General features: G+C 42.9%; 2 protein-coding genes across 2 annotated transcripts; one reads left to right on the top strand and one right to left on the bottom strand.

Annotated features, from left to right (window-relative positions):
* Positions 1-3,111: 3,111 nt before the first annotated feature.
* si:ch211-225p5.8 (uncharacterized protein LOC555567 homolog) lies at positions 3,112-5,095 on the top strand. Its single transcript, XM_068759171.1, has 5 exons — positions 3,112-3,429; positions 3,851-4,017; positions 4,144-4,378; positions 4,469-4,628; positions 4,766-5,095. Exons 1-5 carry the CDS (start codon positions 3,387-3,389, stop codon positions 4,836-4,838), a joined length of 678 nt encoding a protein of 225 aa, XP_068615272.1. The 5' UTR covers positions 3,112-3,386; the 3' UTR covers positions 4,839-5,095.
* A 2,006-nt stretch (positions 5,096-7,101) lies between these two features.
* On the bottom strand, positions 7,102-8,402 carry dnajc28 (DnaJ (Hsp40) homolog, subfamily C, member 28). The gene is given in 2 exon segments (XM_068760428.1): positions 7,102-8,348; positions 8,350-8,402. Coding segments are annotated over 2 exon segments (1,152 nt in total). The 3' UTR covers positions 7,102-7,249.
* Positions 8,403-9,580: the final 1,178 nt, after the last annotated feature.

Below are 9,580 nucleotides of genomic sequence, written 5' to 3'. Positions count from 1 at the left end.
CCAGCAGGCCAAAACATAGTTGATTACACGGGGGGGTTCAGAGGTCTCATGAAAAACACATTTTGAAATGCTCTATATTTTAACACCTGTAATCTCACTTGTACTTTATATTACGGCGAAATAAGTCAAGACATATAATCCATGAAATGTTACTATCCGTTATATATGCACAACGACAAGCAATACCAAATGAGCACCCCTACTACTAACTTTGTGGTACAGTCCGGAAAAATAACTGTTCACAGGATGTGGTTGGAGAAGAAGAGAGTAAAGATCAAACGCACGAGCAAAACGTTCTACTAATTAAAATAAAACGATTTCGGCCGCCTTGCATGTACTAACTCTGCCTGCCTGTGTTGCTAACTTGTTCTTATTGCTAAAAACAAAATAATGGAGCAATGCATTTTTAACAATCGGCGTTGAGTTCTGCAGCAGCAGCTATCACGACTTGTCATTGCAACTTGGACAAGTACAGACAGATCCGCAGGTTTAGCGTCATTTCAGAGTTGATTTGAAGGGAGTTTGTTTTCATTGTGACCAAATAAATGGAAAGACAAATTGCGACCCCTTGTGTTTACTGAGGCTACGTGCAGCCACTAGTTCTAATCCATTAACTTCATTCATGACTTGATAACATTGCTGTGAAAAAGTTGTTGTACATTTTGTGTTCGGGGACAAAGGCATGTTGATCTCACCTCTTTCTTCTTGCAGCTGCATCTTCACGTGGTCTCAAGAGCTATTATGGGATGGGAAAGGATTGAGAAACATTATGTCTTCACCTCCAGAGCAATGTGTTGAGCGGGCAACGACAGAGTTTCTTATCTGAATAAGAAAATAAAATGAGCTTACCATGAGAAGACACTTGCATTTAAAATTAAGCAGAATTTGTACTTTTTATTTTTACCTAAAAGTGATAATGGGTTCAAAAAGTACTCAAGTTATACAGAGAAACTCATATGTTCAGAATGTAATCTAATATTATTCTGTGCTGAGCAGCTTGTAAATAATATTAAATCAACATCGGATGGGGTGTGCAGAACGGAAAAGGGGTAAAGTTCCGAAAAGTACAGCAACGCATCTGCATTCTATTAAATCTAAAAGCTAAAATTGTAAATCCAGTTCAGTTAGTTTATCGATGCAAATACATATAACCATTTTCTTAAAGAAATATTTAATTGATGTATTTTTCAGGTAAAATATCAAACATTTGCTGGTTGCATTTGAAGGGAGCATTTCAGATTTTTATTTATTTGTCTCTCATGATATTTAATTAAATATATTTTTGTTTCAGGTTATCAGTAAGATTAAAAAAAAAAAGCTTGTTTTCAAAAAATGTCAAACTAATAATTGTACACTAATAAATTAAGTTGCAATGGTTGATGAATAATCTAGACAAGAAAATTAAGACTTAAGAAAGATAATCACAATTCACAGAGTTTCACTCTCCAACAACTGAACTTCAGTCCCAACAGTGAGAGTTATGCCGCCTTGTGGGACTGAACAGTGTTAACAACATGGCTCCTAAATATCTGTAAGGAATTTGCCTTTACCTTCCTGTCAGTTTTAACCTTGCTTCTGTATCCTTCCAAGTCTCTGGCACAGCATCGCAATGACTTGGCGATTTCGACTTCTCTGAAAGGCGTTACGAAGCATCCCCGTCGCCGCACTCGCTGCGGCCGCCTCCTTCCATCAACATTTCGGTGACTCCGCTTTGCACGCTGATCCGAGGATTGTGTTTTATATATGCATCCTCCTAGGCAAGAAATCGCTCCAGCAAAGGATACGGCGGGGTGATGTTGCTGTCCACCTCTGCTTGCTGAATCTGGGGCCTGGAAACTTGATCTGTGCTAAAAATAAAAAGAAACCTCACCAGCATAGTGAGAAAGGTGGTGCGGTGTGTGTGTGTGTGTGTGCATGTGTGGGGCGAAACAGCCCACCTCCACATACACACAGCAAAGACGCACACGGGGTTGATCATATTTCAACATATTTCCTTGAAGTTTCCTCCTCGTGCTTTCCAATCCAAGGTCTTTGTCTCACCCTCACATGTCACACGTGTGTCCCTTTCAAGATTGTTCTTGCTGATTTATATTGTCGTCATTCACGGGCTACTACAAGGTTAAAATGGAGATCAAAAAACAAAATCAGTGCTTCGCTGTCACATCACGTGACAACATCCCTGACCTCAAATGCAATGAAATGACAGAAACACAGATTTTAATGCTGCTTATAGCATCCCAAAGCAAAGCTCACACTCTTTACTGTCGCATTGTCAGCCTTTTTGTGGGATGTTTCTAATTTGACAAGGACAGATTTCATTTTGGTTGCAGCAAACACGCGGATCTCTGGGGGCTTGCAGTCAGCGCACGAGTCGAGGCCTTCAGTCAATGTCTGCTTTTCCAGCCCTGACTTCCGCGACCTTGTTTTTCTGGCTGGCATTGACTGGATGTCCGTCAATGGTTGCAGATCAACACTGATAAGAAGCGAGGAAAATGGGACTTTTGTAGTGTTTTATACCCAAAACAAATATGTTGAGTGGTTGTAGATGATTAGCTGATACATGAACGTTAAATGTGCTGATTCACAAAAGGAATAACAACAATACAATTCAAAATGGATCATGTATAACAACGCTAGATATGGATCATGAAGGCTCAAAGATAGAAGAACTGGGCAAAGACAAATCAATTATAATGACACTCAGATTTATATCATTTCGTTCCAAACCATCATTTTAGACCATGGAGAAGTATTGAAGTCAGTTCAATCTAATTTACAATCAGTAGCGATTACATCATTACAAGTGAAGTCCAATGTCAAATATGCTTCTACAGAAGACAGGAAGCCAAGAAAAGATGATGCAAATCTTATGCACTGTTCCATTTATTAAACTGTAACCTAACAATTAATTTTAAATAAACAATTCCAAAGACTTTATTTATCCCTGAGGGACAACTGCAGAAGTATCTGTTGTGTCGCAGCATGCTCGCTTCAGACGGTCATGCTGCGTAGTTAAAGGAAAGAGCAGGTCGCCTCCTCTCAGGTTTCCTGACAGCTTCACCGTCTCAAAGTCCAACTCTCCTGGATTCACACGCTCTAAATATAGCTGCCTTAAAGACTGAAGGGAGTGCAGGGAAGATTTAGCAGAACTGCAAAGAAACATTTCTGGGGTTTTTTGTCATGTTGTATTCATTTTTTTGTCCGTGGGAAATGGGTTGTTAAACTCATGGATTGACAATCTGGATTAAAGGGTGGACTGGTTTATCAGGAAGAACGTGGGATTAACCATGGAATCAGGTGTAACTATGCCACCAATGTGATTTTGACCTCCACGGATATTCCCCAGCAGGCTTACATCGAGTTCCACATTTTGTTCAACGACAGAGATGATCTGCCGCTTTTCTCTTTTTGTTGTGTTGAGTCTTTTTGGTGAGTCCTAAACCATTTACGGGTTTAGTTACGACCGACTCTTCTTAAAGGAGAGTTTCTAGAGTGAACAAATTGTATCTTGTTTGGGGTATTTAGAGCTTTTTAATGAGAGAGTAAAAAAGAGTAGTTGAAAAGGGACAAAATTGTGACATGGAGTTTTAATTGCAAGTGAGGATACCATCATTTATAAACTAAGAATATGAATCTGTTATTACAAACAGGAAATATTACTTTCTACAAATACTATTTAGTGGGGCTGAAAGATCAACCTAAAATTCAAATACTTCCTCACAATCAATATGACAATCAAACATCTCCTGTTAAACTTGGGATTTACGTACAACTGTCACTTTTTCATATCTTTATTCTGCTGTGTTACAATCCTTTTTCTTTTATTTCTCCTCATCCTCTCCATCTGCAGTGTCTCAGTGCAGCGGTGGCTGTGCGGAGGTGGACTCCATGACCGAAGCTGTGGCAGGAGGAGGCTTCCTGCTGGGCTGCATCTCCTGTAAAAAAAGAGAGGAGGTGTCTGCCCGAGCCACGGTCGACTGGCACTTCAAACCCGTGGGAGAAGAGGAGTTCAGGCATGTGAGTTCCCCCCCCCACTTGTAATTGTGTCCTACTACAGAATAAAAGTGCATTTAGAACAGGAAGTCTCAAAAGGGCTATGCAATATTCATAAATTCATTTTTTTTTTTCACTTCCTTCTCTCAGATTTTCCATTACGACCACCCGGCTGCCCACGTCCTCGACGGCAATTTCAGCAACCGCCTGGAGTGGTATGGGACAAGAGACCGCGACATTCAGACAGGAGCCATTTACATCCAGAACGTCACCTTCAATGACACCGGGACATACCGCTGCACCATCCGGCGCACCCTCCTCCTGGCGCAGTATGATCAGCACGTCACCGTGGAGAAGGAGGTGGAGCTCAGGGTGGTGTCTGAAGGTAAGATGAGGTCTGCTGCGAGGGACGGGAAAGACAATGGGACGCACGTTTCCTCTCTGACGCCACACGTCCTCTTTTCCTCTCTGCCAGCCAATCGGGAGCTGACGGCCATCATCTCAGAGATAATGATGTACGTGCTGATCGTGCTTCTGCAGCTGTGGCTCATCGTGACTGTGGTCTACTGTTACAAGAAGGTATCCGAGGAGCACGAAGCCCGGGACGCCCGGGATGCTCTCAAAGCTCAGGCGCTGTGAGTCCTTTGAGTTTTACACCACGGAGCGTCTCAGATAATGCCAATCGCCTTATGACACCCTGCGCATATAACAGTTTAATAACCAGTCTGTCTCATGCATCTAAATATATTTCATGCTCTTCTTATGTTTCCAGGCTGTTGGAGTCCAAAGACAGCTGTGACGGGGTGCAGCTTGAGTCCGATGCACATGCAGCTTGTGCTTTTTAAATGTAAATAGAAGCTGACGTCGCAGATTTTAAAGTTATATTCCAGGCTTTTGATGTTCAATGCAATTGATTTCTATTTTTGTTGTTGAATAAAATATTCAATATTATGTACAAGCCCTTTAATTCTGTACCTATGCTCATACTCAATCATCATCATGCATCAAACTCTCTGCACTGCTCCCATTTCAAATTTGTCTTTAAAATTAAATGTCTTGAACAAATGTTGGTGGTTTTCTGGGATTATTGCTGCGACAGATTGATCCATCATCTAAAATAAATGATCTGTTTGATTTGAAAACTGGAAGTTTTCATCATCCTGTCTTATCCATATCTAACGAGAGCTCTCTGATTTCATTATTGTGACCCAATATATGTCTTAGTATTTAGAGTATTTTAATAGATACAGTGAGTATCCTGTATCTAATTAACTCTGATATTCCTTCTCTTAATCTTGTTTTCTGCATAATAATAATAATAAGCATAATGATCATAATATCTTTCCCAACCATTCAAGACTCAGTTCACATTTGTCCAAACTTAAAATGTACACACACACACACACACACACACACACACTGTATGACATTTGGAGGTTATCGTGTTGTAACTCAATCCGGCCTGAGCTGGGATGCAAACTGTCTCGGCTGCCTTCGCTCTGAAAGCAGCTTTGTTCTCCGGCGTGATGCGGCCGCACATTTTCCTGAAACTGAGAACGTGCTGTCGTTCCTGTAAAATGTGAATATTGTCTTTCTCAATACGAGATCAGAGAGCCATCCTCGCTCCCTCTTCTCAGACGGAGCCGGGACACCAGTTTTGGGCTATAAGTGATGATGACATGTGTCTTTTAACATTATATTGCTAAATACATTAACCCCAAATCATGATTTCCATAACCATCAGTAGTGCTAACCATTCATTTAAACTGATAACCCCAGTTTAGGACGTATGTTTAAAACACCACTGCCTTGTTGTAATTAGATTGTGACCTTGCCCTGTGACCTCCCCGTTTCATTAAACGTGTTGACATGCTGAACTTGCTGCCGATCTCTCCTGCAAGGAGTGGGCCTTATGACTAAGAAAAAAAAAAAGGGGGGGGGGGGGGGGGGGTGCCATTCCATCCAAGTTATCCTCTGGGAGCAGATCCTTCTGGTCCTGCTGGAGACACATCTTGAAATGTTCGGTGCCCGTTGATACCCGTGACAGCAGGAACTGATTTCGGTAGGCTTTTCTTTCTGTAGAACGTAGAATGTAGAATGTATCTAAAATGTCGTCTACGTTATTTTCTTTGATTATAATGCCTCGCGCTGAGCTCCCCAGTATTATTTGTGATTATAATGCATTTATCAAAAGAAATTGTGACAAATAATTTACCAAATTATCTTAAGTCTTTGCTAACTCAGAAATGATGGTTTGTATTTTTTTTGTTGTGAGCAGGAAGAATGATAATTATAATATATCGGAAATATAATAGTGAACGTTTTTCTATGGAGATAAATTTGTTTCTTTTTATGCAATCAAACAAAAAAAAGATTTGCAACCAAAAACAATGATGTTGATAGATAATAATGGTCTTGTTTGCAAATATGTTTTGGGTTGCAAATCCTTTTTTTGTTTGCAAATATTTTTTGTGTTGCAAATCCATTTTTTGTTTGATTGCATAAAAAGAAACAAATTTCTCTCCACATTTTTCCTGATGTTGGTTCTTTTATTCGCGTCCTCTTGTTGCAGTTCACCGAGCGTCCAGAAGGGGTCAGCCATGTCCGTCATCAACGCCACTGAGCTGCGGTCACTCCTGCTCGCCTTCCTACAAAGCTGCTTCAACAGCACAAATATACTTCCGCCCCTAAAACCTCAGAACTACACTACCCAGCAGGCTGTGCAACACGCGACAGGCGCCCGGGCCCAAGCTCAGTCTCAGGGGATGATGTACATCCTCCTGGTGGTTGGCATGTTCAGCTTCTTTACATTCGGCATCATGCTCAGCTACATTCGCTCCAAGAAGCTGGAAAACTCTCACGATCCCTACCACGAGTACATCGCCCACGACTGGGCCAAGGTCACGACCCCGTCCCGAGCTGTCACGCTCGCTCTGCGCAGGGAGGCGCAGAGCGAGGTCAGAGGTCGAGGACAGGAAGCCACTGTCATCTGCAACGCCGGAGCAGCAGCCCGACTAGAATAAGACATTTAACTCCTCAAAACATTTTCCAGATTGAAAAGTGAAAACTCTTTGGAATGCTCCTGTTTTGGATTTTAAATTAGTTTTAATGTCACATAGAAACCAAAAGTTAGTGTCAGATGCAAAATTTCACAGAAACAACTAATGTCAAAGTCTATCCCGCAGAAATGAGACGTTCCACGCTGACTCTGGTGATCGGTTTTAGTGGAAGGAAATGAACTCCTGAACTGACTGTTTTAGTTTCTCAGCATTGTGAGTAAATTCTTTATCCACGACATCAGGCCTTGGTTGGTCTTTCTCGGCTCAGTTACCGCATTAGCTCTTTTCTTCTCTTCCTTCCGTCTCTCTCTTTGCCTCTCTCTCTCTCTCTGCAAGTCCGATCCGTGCCGGCTGGCGGCTTTCGCGGCGCGGTCGATCTCCCGCGACAAACTGAAGTGGACCATTTGCATGCTCATCATCGGAACGACGAGGTTGTAGTTGTCGACGGTCTTGTTGAGCTTCGTCAAGTCCTCCTCTACGGAGGCGCACAGCTGTTCCCATTGGTTGTTCTCTTCTGGGGCCATGGGGTCGCCGAGCCTGACCCTCCCTTCCAATAGCCTGGTTCGGATTTCAGCGGCGGTCTCTCGGATGTCGCTTTGTGTGGCGACCCAGGGTGGCTGGTAACCATTGTCCAGGAGGATGCGGTTGAGGTTGTGGGTCATAGGATCAGCGTACGGATTGTACTGGAACTTGTTGAGGGGCTTTCCTGCTCCACTCAGGTTCCTGAAGTCTCCTCGTGCCATCGATTCCAGGATCAGGTCCTCCACGAGTCGCTCCACGGCCTGCGTGATCTTGATCTTTCCACTGCGTCGACGCATGTCCCGTTCCACCAGCGCCCCCTCTGCAGCGGCTGCCCGCTCATGTTCCCTCTGCCGATACTTCAAGACTTTTTCGGCCGCCCAGTCGACTCGAATCTGACGATACTGACGCTCACGCTGGCTGGGTGTGCCCGAACCCACACCTTCATAAGCGAGGTAGTGTCTGTGGGCAAATGCTGGACCTCTGGTCTCCCCGTTTTCCTCTTCCTCCCCTAGATCGGGTTGCTTTATTTTGCTCTGATGTGCAACGACAGTCCGGTAGGCCTTCTCGAGCCGAGCGAACAACACTGCGTCTGCAGTCGGAGCCCCGGAGTCGGGATGGTAGCGCTTGGCTAGCTGCAAGTAAGCCTCTTTCACCCGCTCAGGGCTGCTGTGCTCCTCATCAGGGAGCCGCAGGAGCCTGTAGCTCTCTTTCAGTCTGCGGCTGATCTGGAGATCGGAGCTGAACTGCCTGAAGGACGGGCTCCATCGAGAGAAGACGCCCATGGCGAAAGTCACCACGAGAAACCAGGAGGTGGAGAATGCAGCTCATTTCTGTCACATTGCTGTGAATATGAAAAGACACGGTGCCTAAAAACAGACGACAAGCAGTCAGGTCTAAGAGCTTTAAAGTACCAGCGGAACAAATTAGCTTAAATAACAAAATTACACTGTTAACTAATGAGAAAAACTTGGGAGCTAAAATGGAGCTTGATGTCAGAATGAAAATATATATAATTACAATTACATATCAAGCTCCATGTACTGAAAAACAATGTAAGAATGCAAATCTAAATTACAGGCTACGGTAATTCCAAAATTTAAATGTCTCAAATTCTTCTTTAAAATTATAAATCGGTAATTTAGGCGACATATTTAGTCTCCTTTTTTCCTCTTAACTTGAGAGAACAGATCAGTTATCGATCTGATAAAATCGTTAAAGATTACTCAGTGACGCTCCAAATTTAACATGAGGGTCACCTTTGAGAAAGCAGCTTTAGAACTGTGGTCCCAATTACGCAAGACATTAAGTTTTATCACACAGTTTAACATGTTTGTTTTCCTTTAACTTTGAACGCTGACTAGAACCGCTAGCAAAAAAATACGATATAAGAGATCAACGAAAAAAACTACGTTTCAGAGGAAGATATATTCACTAGTCTGAGACCTGAACGAAAAACAAAATCACAAGACATTAAATAACGGATAAAGTTCTCATGATACACACAACGTTAATATCGACAGGGAAACGGGTCATCTGCCGTTCTTTTTCGTCTATTTCCGGGTTTTTCTTCTTCATGTATTAAATTAGCAGTTGCCAATAGCTTTCAGTTGCAGGAGCGCCATCGTGTGGATTGGATGATAGATAGATTAGCTAGAATGGATGGCTACATTCCTGTCCCCCCTCCAGACGTCTAACATTATTTAATTCTACAGTTTTTCTTTTGTACAGGCTTAGATGCTGTTTTCCCGCTGGTTAGTCGGCACTAACCGTGAGGAATCCCGGTAGATCCACGCGAGAAACCGGCGTGCATATCCATGACTCAGAGGAAGTTGTATTGTTTTCTTGTGCTTTTATTTTGTTACTCTGACTTCTTCCTCCGAGTTCTGCTTCCGGGGGGCGTCTCCATATGGGTTCACGGCAAGCCAATCAGAATTGGTATTTACGATAACTTTCGCCGCCTCACTGAAGACGCGCGAACACGAAAACAGCAACGCGAAGCCGCTTCC

Source organism: Brachionichthys hirsutus, chromosome 3, assembly GCF_040956055.1.
Source record: "Brachionichthys hirsutus isolate HB-005 chromosome 3, CSIRO-AGI_Bhir_v1, whole genome shotgun sequence".
Taxonomy (NCBI): domain Eukaryota; kingdom Metazoa; phylum Chordata; class Actinopteri; order Lophiiformes; family Brachionichthyidae; genus Brachionichthys; species Brachionichthys hirsutus.
This window is presented reverse-complemented; position numbering and strand designations above follow the sequence as displayed.

Bases quoted from the DNA above. Each gene is read 5' to 3' on its own strand.
- si:ch211-225p5.8 (XM_068759171.1), top strand. From the start codon at position 3,387: ATGATCTGCCGCTTTTCTCTTTTTGTTGTGTTGAGTCTTTTTG. The intron at 4,379-4,468 runs GTAAGATGAGGT...CCTCTCTGCCAG, and splicing joins GCTCAGGGTGGTGTCTGAAG to CCAATCGGGAGCTGACGGCC. The intron at 4,629-4,765 runs GTGAGTCCTTTG...TTATGTTTCCAG, and splicing joins GCTCTCAAAGCTCAGGCGCT to GCTGTTGGAGTCCAAAGACA.